At 42.7% G+C, this 17,626-nt stretch overlaps 1 protein-coding gene across 10 annotated transcripts in view; it reads right to left on the minus strand.

Annotated features, from left to right (window-relative positions):
* Positions 1-714: 714 nt before the first annotated feature.
* The window catches only part of CEP131 (centrosomal protein 131), a 35,946-nt gene continuing 19,034 nt past the window's right edge, over positions 715-17,626 (minus strand). For 2 of the 10 annotated variants that reach the window (XM_089539526.1, XM_089539499.1), the window contains exons 12-27: positions 16,011-16,211; positions 14,556-14,747; positions 13,997-14,134; positions 13,555-13,680; positions 13,129-13,245; positions 11,183-11,212; positions 10,567-10,669; positions 9,099-9,300; positions 8,190-8,399; positions 7,577-7,694; positions 6,456-6,530; positions 6,220-6,362; positions 4,725-4,902; positions 3,940-4,136; positions 2,620-2,680; positions 715-1,085 (exon numbers count right to left, since the gene is read on the minus strand). In XM_089539526.1, the coding sequence (XP_089395652.1) occupies positions 1,011-1,085; positions 2,620-2,680; positions 3,940-4,136; positions 4,725-4,902; positions 6,220-6,362; positions 6,456-6,530; positions 7,577-7,694; positions 8,190-8,399; positions 9,099-9,300; positions 10,567-10,669; positions 11,183-11,212; positions 13,129-13,245; positions 13,555-13,680; positions 13,997-14,134; positions 14,556-14,747; positions 16,011-16,211 (2,166 nt within the window). In that variant the 3' untranslated portion in view covers positions 715-1,010. Of the gene's footprint in view, positions 1,086-2,619; positions 2,681-3,939; positions 4,137-4,724; positions 4,903-6,219; positions 6,363-6,455; positions 6,531-7,576; positions 7,695-8,189; positions 8,400-9,098; positions 9,301-10,566; positions 10,670-11,182; positions 11,213-13,128; positions 13,246-13,554; positions 13,681-13,996; positions 14,135-14,555; positions 14,748-16,010; positions 16,212-17,626 lie in introns of those variants that run through there. The other 8 variants (XM_089539542.1, XM_089539507.1, XM_089539534.1 and 5 more) reach the window with 8 other exon arrangements.

A 17,626-nucleotide genomic window follows, 5' to 3' on the forward strand; every position in this document is an offset into this window, starting at 1 on the left:
CATCTTGACGTAACGGACGCTCTGCGTTCGCACGTCGCACGGCAGAAGTGACGCTGCGAGTGCATGACTAGCGCCTCTTGGCGTCTCTTCTGGGGCCCAGAAAGGAGCGTGATTTTCACGCTCCTTCTGTGCAGCGTCCGGGGAACCGCGCGGTTTGGCTGCTGCGGTTCCCGGACGCTGCAACCGGCGGCGGCAGCAGACCGCCGCTTCTCAGTGATCTGTAATGCGCCACAGAGAACCAAGAAGGCACCAAGCATTTTGACACAGGAAAGTGATTCCTTCTCAACCCTATGAGCAACTTGGTCTCCATGTTCTTCTTCCTCACCAACACAACTCAATTCTACAGTGAACAAGACAAGAATGAGACCCCTTCTAATCCTTGTACACCTAACTATAGGTTCACCATCCCTAGGAGGCATGTACCCCTCTCTTAATGGGATATAAAGTGGGAAAACACAGTTACTGTGGCACCTATCATCTACATATAAAATGGAATTTCCCAGGTGTCAAGGTCTGAACCAAAGCATTTTCCAAAAACTGTGGGCCAAAAACTGCTGATAAGATTTTGAGCTATCAGCATCTGGCCCATCAAGTGTCAGCTGAATAATGCAGAATCAAGAAAACTACAGACAGGCATCTTTTGAACAGCAAAAAGTAGCCTCCCCAAAGAATAGCATGGGCTCCTAAGGGAAAGTTCATTGTGAGACTGTCCTCTTACAAAATCAGCTGGATTTTATTGTTAAAATACATCAGCAAAAACTGGGATACAGCCCAGGCTTCTTGTACAAGAGGTCAGATTTTAGGCACAAAGTAACATAACAAATTAAGAAATAATAAGTATTAATGAGAAAAAGAGTGACAGAGAAACAGGACATGAATCCCTCCCAGCCACATACAAATTAGCATTCATTTTATATTAGTCTCTTGCGGCTCACAGGAAGTCACTTTTCTTTTGCAGTGTGTGATCATGATGATCTTCCCTTACAAGGGTACTGGTGTTGGTGCAGCTGCTACTTGGCTGCTAGCAGCTGCTTACGCTGTTGGTCCAATAGGGCCTCTAAATGATCTGCCCTCTTCACAGCCGCCTGGAAAAAGAAAGGAATTCAGTTCAAACATAGACCAGTTAAGGAGTAAAAGGAGGGTTAATCTGAGTAAGGATCTTATTGTCTCTAAAATAGCCTTACTCATCAGACTACGTGTGACAGCCAGATCTCCTATTTCATTTCCAAAACACCCACTTTTGATTATTTCAAGAGATGAGCCACATTACCACACTACACTCTTATAGTGCTACTATTCCACTTTTACTGCTCTGGCTGCCTCCTGTCGTATTCTGAGGCTTGTAATTCAGTGAGGCCTAAGAGCTCTTTGGCTGAGAATTCAAAATGCCCCTCCTTAAACTGCAAATCCCAGAATGCAACAGGAGGCAGCCAGAGCAGTTAAAATGGAATAGCAGCACTATAAGAATGTAGTGCAGTAATATAGAAGATGCCAGGTTGGATGGGCCACTGGTTCTATACTGTGTTTTATTCAAAGGATGGTTGAGTGAATATCCAAAACATTATTCGTTCTTTTATTCTCCAATGATCCCAAATACATTTGGCAGAAATATAACTATTTTGTGAACATGACAGTCTGGGCTCTTAAGATTTAGGAAAATCTAAATTTAAGTGGGAAAATCTAAATAGGAAAATACAAAGCTAAAGAAAATTACTAGACTGTCTTATTAGGATGTTACAGAAAACATTAATGGAAACTAACTTATTCTTTCTACATTGTTGTGAACGTCTTGATTTTTAAAAAGGCTGTATTAAAATTCAATTTACAAAGATTTCACACTTTTTTGTGGATTCCTCCTCTCCAAAAAATAATGACTTAATTGAAATTATTTGAATTATTGAGAAATTATTTTTAATGGCAAGATTAAGGTTTGATTTCCAATATTTCTCATTTAGTATTACAGTGAATGGGGAAAATATTTGAAAGAGGAGACAATCACGTGTTTGTTATGAGAAGAAAATTAGAGATTTGGAACAGACATAGGCCTTAAGCAGCCGGGAAAAGGAGCGGCCAGAGGCTGCTTCTGCCCTGATTGCTCCCTGTTTGGCGCTGGACTGTGGTGATCGGACGCCACGGTCTTGAGGTTGGCCACCACCATGGTCTGCAATGGACCACCAGCAAGGAGCACTTTTTTGTATTCCTGTTTGTCCAGGTTTGGGCCGGCTTAGGTAGCCACGGAGTAGCATCGGCCTGATTCGGGGGTGTGCATCATCTGAATGCCATGCCCCCAGATTGGCCTGAAGGTGGTGCTTTGGGCCAGTCTGTATCAGACCATAGTAATTTTTAAAATTATTATTAAAGACTGTGCATAGTCTCTTTATTACTACAGGAAGGGGAACATTTTATGATACATGTGTACATCTAGCCTTTGCCAAGTTTTGCTAAGTTACCTCAAAAGCTAGCTTCTTTCTAAGTGGCAGAGGACTAATTCTGCCTTATCACATTCTCTACCAGTTCGTTGGACCTAATACATTAAAGACAGCATTACTCCTCTCCTTTTTTTCTTCCTTGCTTCTATACAGACAAGGGCAGAGATTGGCAGCCCTCAGAGAAGCTCACCTCATACTGTTTCCGAAGGGTGTTTACGGCCTCCTCTTTCTTCACAATTGCTGTTTTCACTCTACAGAGAAGGTAAAATCCAGAATGAAACCCAGATGTTTAAGATTAAAGCTGCCAGAGGCTGGGGCAGAGACAAAACAGAAATGTTTCTAATTCTAAAAGGACTACTTCCTCTGCTTTAAGCCTACATAGAATCCATCAGGTCATGGAAAGCCCTTTCCATACAAAGCATTAAGTACATGAAATCTTTTGATGTGCAACAGGAAACTTTGTGGAAAGGCTGTGATTTCTTTAGGTGCAGGCATTTGTGATGGTTTGAGGGGGCACTAAAATATCCTATTATACAGACCAGGTTGATTGACTGTAACTGCTAGTTTTAATTCCTGGCTGTAACTGCTGCTCTTAAAACAGAAATGAGAAATTTTATAAAGTAGGGGCAGGCAAAATCCCATGCTCCAAACATTGCTGGACTGCAAATCCAATCAGTCTTAGTCCACACTGTCAATACTGTGAGATGCTGGGAAATGCATTCCGACTACATCTGGGAAGCCATACTTTGCCCATCCTAATATAAAGGCTTTGTCCTGAGTAATGATAGGAGGTTCAGGTTCCTGAGTGTTTTTGAAGATAATGCAGTTAATGGGAAAAATACATAAGGAAAGTGAAGATATGCTCTCCAGAAGTAAGTGACATTTGAATCTATTAGCTGGTGAGGCAAGATGTACCATTCTGCCTACTATGTCTTCCTTAAGAACAAGAGAGCAATATCAAGCTTTATTCAAATATAACCAGCTCAGTTCATGGCATTCGTAGCTATCATGACAAATGAGAAGTTCAACAGGGCATGCTTAGGCCTTAGAAAGAAAAGAGCCCTTAAAATACAGGAGTTGTACTATTCACTCTTAGCACTCATGATCAGTTCTGCAAATAAGGGAAAACACAGCCACCTGATCCACATCAGCTGGGATGAGTGGGTTGCTTCATCTCCTTCCTCATCTTTCTGCCTTGCACATACACTGTCAGACAAAACTTTTAAATGGCACAGGCCATTTTGTGTAACCTTTACTTATCACTGGCATGTTATAGCAGATCTACTTAAGTATATAACTGAAACAACTTGGTTAGTTTATACTTCAGCAAAGCTGCCAAAATACGAAATAATCAGCTTATGTTTTGGGTAGTTGGCATGAGAGGGGGAAGGGGAAGAGGGAATTGACAGTCACAACAATAATCTGGGATATGCCAACTCATAGCTCTAACACTGCACCAGAACTAGGTCAACTCTTAAATATCTACAAGAAAGGCAAGAACAATTATCACCTTTTATGAACTTCTTCCAGCTCTTCTTCTTTGTCTCGTGTCACTCTGTCTAGTTCTAAACGTTGACGGGCACGAAGTTCAGCCATCTCTGACTTGAGCCGTTTGTTTTCCTCTTCTGTGCTAACCAGCCGGTCAGCAAACTCCTGCCGGATAACCTCAGAAAGGCTGCTGCGTTCCTGAGCTAACTGGTCCCTCACCTGTTTACACAAAACACAGAGAGAAGGTGATTTCAAGTTATAGATGTGCAGAATATGTACAGTGGTCCCTTGGCATCTGCGGGGGTTTCTTTTCAGGACCCCTTGTGAATACCAAAATTCATGGATGCTTAAGTCCCATTAAATACAATGGCACAGAAAAATGGTGTCCCTTGTAAAACAAATGGCAAAAATCAGGGTTTGCTTTTTGAAATTTTAAAAAATATTTTCAAGCCATGGATGGTTGAATCTGTTGATAAAGAATCTGTGGGTACAAAGGGCCAACTGTATAATCAGGAAAAACTTAGTGTTTCAAAGAAGTCAGGGCTCACACTGTCCTCCAGTGCCAAAATATTTTTATCCTTAACTCCATCTAATCCTGAGTTCCTATACCCAGCAATTTATACCCCGTAATTCTGAAACCTTACTCAAAGACAAGAACAATTTCCCGTCTCCCGTTCTCTGTCAAGTTTATTCTTTGCCCAGTTACAATCAAGATTTCTGGTATTCCTCCTCACCTTCCCTTCCTCCCACTAATCAGAGCTGGAAGAAGTGAAGGAAGGCAACTGCGCTCCTCTATGACAGACCCACCTTTCGGATATCCTCTGTCTCCTGTTCCTTCTGCCGCAGCAGGCTCTGTAGACCAAGAGTCTCCCCTTCTGTCTCTGACAGCCGCCCTTTCAGTTCATTGCAGCGCTCTTGAAGCCTGCGTTCTGACCGTTCTAGTTCCTGCAGTTCTGCTTCATATTTGTCCCGCACTCTCTTTATTCTGAATAGAGGGGGGAAAAGACTTCACAACTAAGTGTTGAGCAGGCATTTGGAAACGATGCCCAGATTGTTCAGGAGACTTTTAAATTGTAATATATTTACCAATACCAGTTTATGACTGTAGTGGCTGTAGATAATATCAACAGCACAGCTAGTCATATAGGAGATGAAGCAACAGTCTGTTTTTAGGATTTCACATGACCTTCATGTTTAATGCACAGCAAAGTGTGGGAAAGAGAAAGGATGTATCCTCAACACAATCTGTATCTGCTACAAGCCTGTAAATTGCCTTACTGTTCCTGCAAGGTAACGCAGACATCAGATTTCCCTTGCTTCTTGTAGTGAAATCATCCAAACAACACTGTGGCAACAAACTTAAGAAGCCAATGTACAGGACTCAGCACTTGCATTATAAATCATAAAAGAACCATAACCAGACATCCCAAACAGAAAAGTTTAGTATTCAAATCAATAAGCAAAACCCTAAAATAATACAAGCTCCTTACAACACATTCCATGTATCATCTTTCTTGAGACACACAACCAGAGATAAGACGTTTTCAATGCTTCATAAGAAATGGTTCGGGTTTCAGGTTGTGGAGCATTTCATCACAACTAAGGACAAATAAGGTATGCAAATAAAAACTACTTCACCTTTTTTTTTAAACAAAATGTGTATGCATGTAAAGGTAACCAAATCCAAGGAAGCTTCTCTACCTTTTAGGCTCAAAAACACAATTCAGCACCTTTTCATAGGGCCTGATGCAAACAAAGAGAACTCTAAAGCAACAGCAGTGACAATGCATATGAGTAACTCAGAAGAAAGGAACCTAATCTATGCAATGAAGTCCAAAGAGAAGAAGCAGAAGCACATAGTCATAAAAGAATCTTGGCAATCCCATCAGCAAACAAGACAGTTACTTTTTGCCTAAAGCAGCTGATCCTTTGAGGAAAGTAATAAAAGGAGAATGAGGCACAAGTAGAGTCACCCACAAGAACGCAGGAGGAAATCTACACTCTCTTCTGGAGCCTAGCAAGAGTCATTAATAGTTTACAGAACTCCTTTTCAAAGTTTTCCAAATGGGAAACCAAGCATTTCCAAAAAGCAGATATCCAGTTATGTGCACAAACTGTGCTGAAACACAAATCTGGCTGTAAGTACTTCTTTCCTGTGCAAGCAGGCACAACTGCAATCCATGTTTCACAACAATAAACAGAATTATACAGGTTTATAAAGAGTCTAACCCAAAATATACTTTAGGAAGCACAGTTAAAAACTATGGTAACCAGCTCTCATTTGCATATACCAATTCTTTACCTGTTCTCTGTGACTCTTTCACACTCTTCCTTGGAAGAGGACATGTCAGCCTCTAGCCGCTGGATTACCAGTTCAATCTCCTTGTCCCTTTCTTTCCGAACTTCTTCTCTCAGCTCTCTCTCCCGAGTAAGTAACCAGGCTTCCTGAGAAGAGTGCAAGAAAGACCATGTAAATTTAATCTGAGCAATGAAGAACCAGTAAGAATATGACTTAAAGAGGACAACAATAAAAAGTACCTCCTTTTTCAAATAGTTGGCCTCCCAAGCTTGCTTCTCTATTTCCAGTTGTACCTTTAGGGACTGCACCTCTGCCTTGAAGGAAGAGGAAGAAGCATACTGAGTAAAAGAGACAGAGCCTGCTCCCAAGACCTCCTTCTTATCTATAACATACCAGGTCTGACAGTTGTCTGGACCAAAACTGGCACAGTTTGGCCAGAATGATTTTGAAAAGGAATCACTATTCCATCTGGAATAGATTTGCATTATTCTTTTAGCACAGATAGATCTTAATAACTGGAGGATGGAATAGTAGATTAAGCTCATTTCAGTTTTTTACCCTTCAAGAGTTAGGGGCTTCAGTGAGGACAGCCTGTAGCAAATGAGGAGCACAACTGAAGATGCCTTCCCCCCTACCCTTGGTGCTTACTGACTTTAAAACCCTTTAGACAAGAAATAACAAAACATAAAAAATTCAAGCAGATAATAAGACATGCCTAAATTTTACCACCTTCAACAATTTTTAAAAACTCTTGTACGTTTTGTGTCTCAGTTTTGTGTCTTGCCTTCCAGCCCAACCTCTATTCCTCATTGAACTGGAAGACGCCTGGAAGCAGAATGGTCTTGTATTCTAATCCTGTAATGTAAGGCGTTGACAAAGACTGAGGTCATAGCTAAAATTTGTTCACCAACACCCAAGACCAATCAATCAGAACTGAAATGGCAAGTACTGATTATATGAGGAAAAGTTTTTTTGTTGATCTGTATCCAACAACTTATATTTAGTTCCCTGACAGACAGAAGTGTAGAAGAATTCTAAGTACAGCATGCCACATGCCACTCATCTTGTGGGAAACTGTCCAAATTCAACAGGGTATGAAGAGATCAAATAGAGAGCATTACTACATAATGTACAACAGGGGGTTGTCTGCTGGGAAGTGTGGGGAGCAGAGGAGGATGCCCTCTGACTAACAGATGTAGATGTAGTTGTAGTTTTAAAAAGCTAGAACTTCAACTGTGGAAAGCAGGGTGTGATCAAAATATGGGAGAAGAAACCCACATATTTTGAAAGAAAACTGATATGTGATAAGACATATTTGAAAACAGGCAGAAATCCCCAGGGTTATAAAGTAACCACAGACCTGATGGCGTCGCTCCTGCTCTTCCTTTCCTTTCTCATATTCCTCCTTCAAAGCTTTGGTGACAACAGAGCTGTTCTCTTCCAGCTGCCGCCTCAGATCCTCCAGCTCAGCTCTCTGCCTGCAGAACAGAGATCAGTATCGTTATAAACCTAACAACCTCCTACTCCAAATAGGCAAGGTAATCCTAAAACCAAATAGCATCTCTCTAGAGAAACAGAGGAAAACTGATCTCCAATCTTGGCTACTCTTCCAACACAGGACAGGGGTGGGGGAGGAGGAGAATAGCACTGTCCAATTAACCTGGCCACTATATTTCTAGCACATTTCAAACACAGTATAAGAAAACAAGCCACATATGGCAATGCTCTTGCTTTGACTAGGCTGTCCACTGTAAATTGACCAAACTGCTCCAGTCTCAGTCAGTACTTATGCAGTGAGTATGACATGCTAATGATGGAAACAATACATGTTTGATATGGATCCTGAGCTCTGCATTGGGAGTTAAATACTTTGTGGGTTTTTTCCCTGTCGAATGCACTTCCAGAGCAGACTGCCAAAACATATGGATTCTAGACACACATATCAGTTCTGAACTCAGCATACTTTCTCTCACCTGGCTGCCTGCTGACTGAGCCTCTCCTTCTCTTCAGCCACTTCACTGTACAGCCGACGACGCTGTTGCTGTAGAACTTGCTCCTCCTGCTCCAGCTGCTTCTCATACCTGTGTAGAGGGACTCTTTCAGACATGGTCCTACCATGGGAGTTGTAACCTTGGCTTGGCTCACTGTTTAAGAGTGAGCAGCAAGGCCAGTGATTTCCTTTGCTAAGAGAAAATGGAAGAAGACAGACCACCCCTTTGAGGACTATAAAACACAATTCAGTCATGAAGCCTAATACAGAAGTACAAAACTAGATTTCCCTCAAGAGACAAGAAAATTGCAGAAAGCAAAAGCCCTGCAGCAGAGGCCATGAGGCAGTCTTGACTAAAAATCTCAGTAAGAATACTTATAAAGGTAAGGGCAGATTTTTTTCAGAGAATGCCATCCACAGCCCATTCAGTTTACCTGCTGCCTGTCCCACCACACAACACCTGCCCTGGTCCTTTGATGCCAAGACTGACAGCCAGAGCAGCACCATAATGCTGTTACTAGGCAAGATACACAGTGCAACCTCGTGGCAAATGCCAAATCTGCAGCCCTATTCTTACATACAGGGGGGAAAAGAGAGAGAGAGAGAACAACTAATGCTGCAGTATATCAAATCTACACCATTTTGTTAGTTAGGTTATCACCAGCTAAGTGAACTGTTGGCACATTTTGCTGGACTATTACTTTCTCAAACAGGATCCACCAGCAATCAAACTGTAAAGTAGGAATACAAGTAGTACTCCTTGCTGTCACCCTCTTCTGTGCATTACCTCTCCCTGAAATGATGCTTTTGCACACTTGCAACAGTCATCTTCCATTTTCCCATCCCTTCCTATAAGGCTGTCATACAAACTCCCTCCTGGCTCTCTTCGTACCGTTGCCTTGCCAATTCTCGCTCTCGCTGCCCCTGTTCTTCCTTTTCATGTTCCAGCATCTCCCTTAGCTCCTCAGCTTGACGTACATAGCGCTGGGCTGCTCGTTCATCTGACTGCAGCAACTCTGCTTCATGCAGTGCTTTCAATTTTTTGATCTCTAGCTTATGCTTAGCAATTAGCTTCTGGATCTCAGGTTCTAGACCTGCATGGGGAAAGTATGGGAAAGACAATGAACAGGAAAGAATTGAGAACTGCTTACATGTGCATTTGGTGTACACCCACGAAGACTGAACCACTTTCAGAAAAAGCTCACCCTCCAATATACCCTGTGGCCCTTCTTCATGTGCTATCACTTGCTAAAATAGTTGGCCTCTGTATAAAATTAATATGGCAGTTACATTACTTTTATATTTAATGTACACCTGCATCCTTTATTCACAGCACATCACACAAAGAGAACTGGTGCTCATCAACATCTTCATGCTAGCTGAAAAACTCTGATCCTTCTACTGAATTTCAGGCTTCATGTCTACTATACAGATACAAAAGTTCTTCCAATCCTACAGGAGATCTGCCATCATGATTTCAATTGCAAACAACAACAAAGCCTGTAATATCCTTCTAATCAGAACTGAGTTAAGGAAAGAGAACAATGAGGACCAATCTGACACTTGGTTCTTTAAAGTAATAGAAAGACTACCTGATAAGATCAACAGATCTTGGCCAGGAGATCTGTGCCAGGAGAAAAGCAAGATATAAATAAGAGAAAAGCAAAAGAAGCCCCTTCGTATCATAACGCTTGATATCTACTATTCTATAATTCTTTCTTTGGCGCTGTATAGACCGGCGCTATGCGCCGGCCTGCACACATACTAGGGTTGCCTTGGGGCGTCCTTTCCAGACACCCTGCAATCCTAGTACATTGCCGCGGCGTAGTAATGGCGGCGCCCTTTCTACATGGGGGCTGCCATTACGACGTCACGGCCACGCCGCCTCCAAATGGGGCAGCACGGATGTGACGTCTTGGTGCTGCTGAAGGGCGCCTGTGGCGCCCTTTCAGCAGTGTCGAAAGGAGCTCCGAAACAGAGCTCCTTCCTTTGCTTGTGTCGCTGGCGCAGCCTTTACATGGCTGTGCCAGTGACACAAAGGAGAAAGGGGCCGAGTGGCCCCTTTCTCACTTTCCCCACCCCTTTCCAGGCCGCGGGGAAGCGACCTTTTGCCACTTCCCCGCGGCCTAGAAAAGTGGCGGATCGGGGCCTCAGGGCTGCTGCTGTGGCAGCTGAGGCCCCAATCCATTGGGGAAAGGGGCGGATGCAGGCCGCCCCAAAGGGGTGGTCTGTACACCGCCTTCATTCCCTGGCACCGCTACAGTACTAATGGGGATCAATTATGTGGCGCTACTAGTTCCATGATGAAGAGGCAGATCCTGGTATGAAAATGTAATACACCCACAAAAGCCTATATATACCTTTAACAGTAATCTCTTTGATCTTCTTGGTTTTCTCATCAATCCATTTCTCCCGGCGGATTTTTTCTGTGGCACTCATTAGCTCTTTTAGCTTCTTTATTTCCTGGGTGTGAAGAAAAGGAAAACAGTGGCAAACCACAGATCAGATACCTCTTCATTAAATAGTAACAATATGCTGCAATGAAACTGCTAAGTTGTGAAGTGTCAGAAAGCAGTAGGCACACACCCTAGTGGTACTGTCCTCACCTACTGATGACACCTGTCATATCTTCAGCCTCATTCACGTCTATCTCCTCCATTTTATGAACTAAGGAGGTATCTGAACCTGTGTCTACATTCCAATTTATGTGTACGTAGGCAGTAACATATATTGAAACACTTGAGAAAAGCTGATGGGGGTTACTTCATGGACAACTTCACCAAATGGCTGTTCAACTGGTCAGTAAGATGGGTGTTAAAAGAATAGCTCTTTGCCATAAGCCACCCTATCCATATCGCCAAAGGAAAGTAAATCCTGGTACCACCTACACAATTCAGGAATAACTGAACCTATTGGATCCAGAGAGGTGAAAGGGACAAAATCTGAAACTGAAGAACATGCACAGAAAAGGTTTACCTCACAGAGGGGACCCAAAGTGCGCCAGACCTAGAGAGAAAGAGGGAGATGTGAGAGCAAGAGGGAAAGAGAAAGGAGCATGAACTGAAGAGTTTTGAGGGAAAATGCAAGGAAGCAGCTGGAGCAGAAGACAGAATACTCCTTAATACTCATTAAGTGGGGAGTCACTTAAGCACATCCTGTTGCAGCAAACAGAGAAGCTGGGCTACCTGCATCTTTTCAAAGGACTTCCCAAGGCAAGAGCACTATCTAAGCATTATGAGGACTTCTACCAAAGAACCAAAACAGTTCAATAAAGCAAAAGACCCTCCTTGGTGTTGGCAAAATTACCATTGCAGACTTTAGCTAAGGGCTATCCCACCTTTTCTGGAGTTCCCCTCCACCAACATCTAAGCCACAAAGACTAGGCATTCTTCACTCTACTATCTGCAGTTCTATAATATTAACTAGTCCACGTGAGATAATAAAAATGCAAAAGATTGCTAGATCAGACAAAAAGCCTATCTAGACCAGCATATTTCCAACATAAATGCCTATGGAAACCTCCAGTTAAAATCTCTGCTTAGTAAGAGTTTTACAAACCACTAATAATAACATCTAGAACATTTTGGCTTACTAATTACACCTGCCTTTCCACAGGCAGCTGTATGATCAAAATGAAGTCTGCATGGTAGGACTTCGATTTATTTCTAAAAAGGGAGAATTGCAACATGGGATTGAGTGGCTGCCTGTGAAACAAGTTTCTGTGGATGAATATAAAGAGATAAAGGAGATGGCTCTGATCTCTTGTTTAGGATAAACCCACTTATCAAGGAATAGTAACACATCCCTTGCTCAGCTAAAACGTTCTTTTCTGATTTTATATAATCAGTACAACACTCCTGTAAACAACCATGCTGATGTACACTCATCCTATGTAATACTGGAGACTGACAGCCTAACATGACTTAGCCTTAGGCACTGGGCTATATAGCTAATTCTGCCCCAGTTTCATTCGGTGTTAAGTGGCTGTTCAGAGAAAAGGAGGATGAACTGCCACTGGCCAAGACAATTTCATCCATGATACCTCAGTATGAATCCACTAATCCAGAAAAGATCACTATGACCATAATATCTATTTGGAGATAGCATCAAAAATAAAAATGCACTTGTCTGTGTTAGAAGATACTTCTTTTTAAGAGTGCTAAGCTGTACTTATATATTTTTTATCACAGTCATGTGACTCCACTTTATTCCAAATATGAATGCCCCCCCCCACTTTAGTTTAAAAAGCAGTATTTCAGGTTAAAAGCAGTTACTCAGTTGGAACAAAGAAACTAGCAGCTCCAAGCAGAGTGGCTTGAATGCATCCTGTCATACTATGCTTAAGAGTCAACAACTATATCACACCCTCACCATTATCAGTGTGTACAGCTTCCAACATGCAAAGAAAAAAATGTTCTGGTAGGCTTAACCAAGAGTCTTCCAATCAGTTTTGTTATCATGTATTTGGAGGCCTTTTCCACTGGAGAGGTTACAAAAAGAGAGAGGAACTGAGTGCATTAAAAATATAACTTCGTTATTATAGACAGCCTTAAGACCTTCCCCCGCTCTTCCAACATTTTGCATCTCTCATTGGCTGAACAGGTGGGAGTCCTCCAGAGGACACCCTGGTTCCTCAGGGTCTGTCAGATAACTGAATGTGAACCATTGTAACACTCTAGTTTATTTGAAGAAATAATCCAGTTTGAGACAGCTTTAACTGTCCTGGCTCAGTGCTGAGGAAACCTGGGAATTGTTGTTTATTGTGGCACCAGAAGGCTAAAACTCTCACAAAATTACAGTTCCCAGAATTCTCTAGCACTGAGCCAAGGCAGTTAAAGTTATCTCAGACTGAATTATTTCTGCAGTATGTTTTGGACCTTTGTTGCAATCCCACCACCACAGTACTAATGCCATTTCCTCACCAACTCATGCTGCTCTTGCATTTGAGCAATTTTCTTTGTGTATTTCTGATCCACTTGCTTCAGTTCAGCCACCACTGCTTCACATTTCTCACTCAGAGTTTTCTTATCATCAATGAGCTGAAAGGTAAATGCAAGGGAAAACGTATGAGAGTAACTGCATCTAGTATAGTAGTACACTAACTGGTGATCAAAGAACAAATGGCCCAAATTGCCATCTGATGTAGGAGAGGGCCCTTACCCATCCACCCACATCCTAGTCAAGTACTATATTTTCAACTGGTACGCCAGTTGACATAAAGAGGGTTGAAAATCCAGATATGCTAGTAGTACAGGGAAATCTAGAAAGGAGATTGCAAATAAAATGAATAGGATAACCTCTCTACCTTCCAGGCCCGATCTGTTAAAAAAAAGAAGGGGGGGGGTTACCTGGTCAATGAAAGCCAGGTGCCGTTGGATAGCTGCCTCATACTGCTCCCTCTGCAAAGCCAGCTGGCGGCTCAATTCCTTCTCTGTCTCTTTGACATGCCGCACAGTCAGCTCCCGCTGCTGAGCCTGTCAGGATAAGGGGCAATAACTAGGGCATTTTAAGGACATCCACAAGCTAGGCTATGTAGAGTTGTCAAATTAAATTGGGGGGGGGGGGTTGGGGGGGCATAGGCATACTGATCTCTAGGCAGAGAACCTGTCCATGAAGATGCTCATGGATAATTCTGGTTTCACAAAAGTGGCAAACAGAGCAGGGCTTTGCCCTTCTGGTTTCTCAGGATTACATCTGTAACATAACACAGGGCTCTGTGATACACTTTGACTCTCTCCCTCTTCTTGAGCACATGCAGACCTCCCCAGAAATCAGGCTCTTGTCACCCACCAGAGCTGTCTGTAGCAATGTAATGGCTCTCTTCTTCTCTTCTACTTCCAGCTTTAGCCTCATGATGGAACTGGTAACTTCTGTGGCAACCGCTGAGGCCTGCTCCAGGTGAGCTAGCTCTTCTTCTGACAAGAGCCCCTGATAAATGTGATAACCAACAAGAGAACAGGATGAGAATGAGGGACAGCCACTGCCTCAGCAACCTAATGCAGATGCTTGTTTTAATCTTCAGTAGTCTAATAAATAAGTATCCAAAGTTTTTCCTCTTATAGGGAACACTGTTCCTACACATTACTGGTTGCAATCCATCCTCCTCACTTCCTGAGGCAGATCCAAGTACTCAAGGCCTCTCAATGGTTATTCCATGAGAATAAAAGGTCAGCCATTTATGGCTGTAGGATGGCACCAGCAGCAAGATACAACCCTTATCTCAAGATGAATGTATGACTATACAAATCCAATCTTTTCTTCCCCTTCAGCTACAGAGAAATTACCATTTCTTGCAGAATGACTATACCCATGTCTACTGAAAGAAAACTTCATGCCTTTACAAGCTCACCTCTCGGTGTGAAGCAGAGGCAGCTGACCTAGGTCGCTCTTGCTCTGATTTTTCCATCTCATCCAAAAAGCTAATGATGCTCTGAAGTTTTGCTTCTGAAAGTAATGTGCCTTCCTCAGGGACTCCCAGAGAGCAATTCAGTTTACCAAATTTCTCCAAGTTGTCAGCAGTCAGGGAATTTGAGTTTGCCTCCTGTGTTGAGAGGGGAAATGTCAATATGTTAGATCTGAACACCAGTGGCAGAAGAGAACAGGGGAACTTCATTTATTAAGTAGTGAATAACAATGAAATTGCTGTGGATATCAGCCTGTTGTGGACATGAGATTACTCAGGAAAACCAACCCTGGTTCACTTTAACTGCAAATACTGTATATACTTCATATATAGATCTAGGAATTTTAGTCAAAAATTTATCCCAAAAACCTCGGTCAACTTATTCACAGGTCAACGTAAGTACTGTACTATGTTTTAGCGCTTATCAAAAATGAACTATCCCCTTCTTGGAGCAGTGGCAAAAGGTGAGAGCTTTCTCTGCCACTGGAGCACCTAAAAATACACAGATCCTCTACTCTCTACCATGGTGCCACTTCTGACCTTTTTGAATGTATGGGCAGAAAAATGGTGGTGGTCGTGGCAGCTCTTTGGTACTTCTTCTCAAAGGTGTGCCAAGAATCGGGCTTTGATGTATCTGAATAAGACATTTGCGTATGTTTGCAAGCTTTTCTGGGTTAAAATCAGGCAAAGTTATCACATTAAAGTTAAAGGCTTTAACAACTGCTAATGTAGTTGCCATTTTATTTGCCTTGCCTTTTCATCCTTTTTGACATGTACACATTTTCTTCATGCCGACTGTGCCTAGTCACCTCCCTCAACATTACACAACCACAATTTATTGTAGTTCCCTCTTCATCCATCCAGCCTTTAGGGTGAGTACATTTATACCTGCTGGAATTTTGTTAAGTTCTTTGGCATAATTTTCCTTTGCTTTGTACTTTACATCCTTTGTTACATACGCCTAAGTTTTACCCTTAACTTATCCACAAGTCATATCAAAATTACTAGTTTTGGCCCCCAAACCTGCCCTTGAGGTATGTGTGAGGTCAACATATAGTTGAGTATCACACGGTACATGTACACATGAGTAAGGGGAGGAAAGGAGCTTTTAGATACAAGAAAATGCTTTCGTCAACATTATTCTTCTTACAGATGATGAAATGCATCAACAAGATTGTCCTAAATACTTTGTGTTTGTAGAAGCCACTGTAGTTCATAATTCATTCCATTGTAAGCACAAGGGGAACTGTCTCTCACTTCCACAGCCCTTCTATCCTGGAAGGAGACACACCTCCTGAAACTCAACGCCTACAAACAATGTGGTTGTTGATTCAGGTAACAATTTTAGCATTACCAAGGGGAAAAGACCTGCAGATAAAGGCAAGAAGATATCTGATTCACCCCTCCAATTCCAGTTACCCCATCGATCCAGGCATATTTATCCTCCTTGCAGGCCTTTGGTGGTGGTAGAAACTCTGGCTCTTCTTCCAACAGCTTCAAGGTGTCTAGTAGCTCATTAAGGGTCACTTTGGATTGGGTCCTGCTGGCTGTAGTGATCATAGTTTCCAGGTCTTCACTGGCCACCTTTCCAGAGCTGACATCCTAAGCAACAGAGAAAAGTGATGCATTGTAAGACTGAATCAAGGATGTGCAGCTGAGGATGGGGGTGAGGTAAGTGAGCAGATATACTGGGGAGAGAAGCCTATAGGAATTATGGAATGGAGAAAATTTTTTATCTAGTCTGGCTCATCACTTCATTTCACAAAGCAGACCTATTGTTCTTGGGGGCAAACATCTGCCTGAATTCTGTGATGCAAAAGAAAAAACCTCAATAATGTTCAAAGCCAAGTTAAAACAGATTGGTACAGAAGAGAATACAAAATGTGATACTTCCAAGTTTGTACTGGTAGACCTCACGTGTGCTACATTTAAGCATTTCAGCACTTAAAAAAGAAACAAGGAAGAATACTTGTAAAATTCTGCCTCACAACATGACATTCACCAATCCAGCACAAAACTGGTAGTAAGTTAAGTTGGGAGGAAGGAAAGGGCCAGATAGCACAAAGTGGGGTCTTAGTGGAATGAAGCTCAATACTACAAGTCACCTCTTATTCGTTTTTCTTATTATTTTATTTTTCATTAGGTTCAATTTTGTTAGCAAATTTTGACTTGTTCCAAAGTTTCAGGATTCAAGTTTGCCCCTTTTCCTTATTTTTCAGAGAGTAAAGAACTGCATGCCTTGGATACATCCCTCCTTCATATTTTGCCTTGGGTAGCTTTTGGAACGAAATATCTAGCTCATTTTTAATTTGAAGAGATTGCGTTTTTGTAGCTTTTTAAAAGAGTATTATTTATTTTATTCTTTCTGTTGTGAAGCCGAATCTTCACTATTTTATTTTCAACCCATATTTTTCTACTTTCATCTGGACTATGGAAACCCTAAACAGTTTAGGGCCAGGTTACTTGAAGGTGTATCTCCTTCTATATCTACCTATCAGTATCCCAATATCTTCACCTAAGGTCCATTTCTGGATCCCTGGAGGAAAGTTTGGCAGCTAACAAAAGAGGGAATCTTTATAGTGGTGACACCTTGATGTCTTTAATAGTAAACTATGGCACGTTACAGACCGCCCCTTAGGGGCGGCCTGTAGGCGCACCTTTCCCCGCCGGATTGGGGCCTTAGTGGCCAGAGCGGCAGCTGCTGAGGCCCCGATCCGCTGCTTTCCGGGCTGCGGGGAAGCGGCAAAAGGCCCCTTCCCGGCAGCCTGGAAAGGGGTGTCCTTGGGGCTTCAAGCCCCAAGGACACCCTGTGGTGGCGGGGAGGAGGAGAAAGGGGCCGTTTGGCCCCTTTCTCCTCTGGTCCGCTGGGCGCAGCCGTCTGAAGGCTGCGCCCAGCGGACCAAACCAGGAAGGAGGTCCGAAACGGAGCTCCTTCCGGGGTTGAGGAAAGGGCGCCCTAGGCGCCCTGCTGCGACCCCAATATGTCACAACTGCGCCGCCTCGTTTGGAGGTGGCAC

The sequence above is a fragment of the Sceloporus occidentalis genome, unplaced genomic scaffold (assembly GCF_023333645.1).
Source record: "Sceloporus occidentalis isolate IW3139 unplaced genomic scaffold, rSceOcc1.0.p SCAF_1, whole genome shotgun sequence".
Taxonomy (NCBI): Eukaryota; Metazoa; Chordata; class Lepidosauria; order Squamata; family Phrynosomatidae; genus Sceloporus; species Sceloporus occidentalis.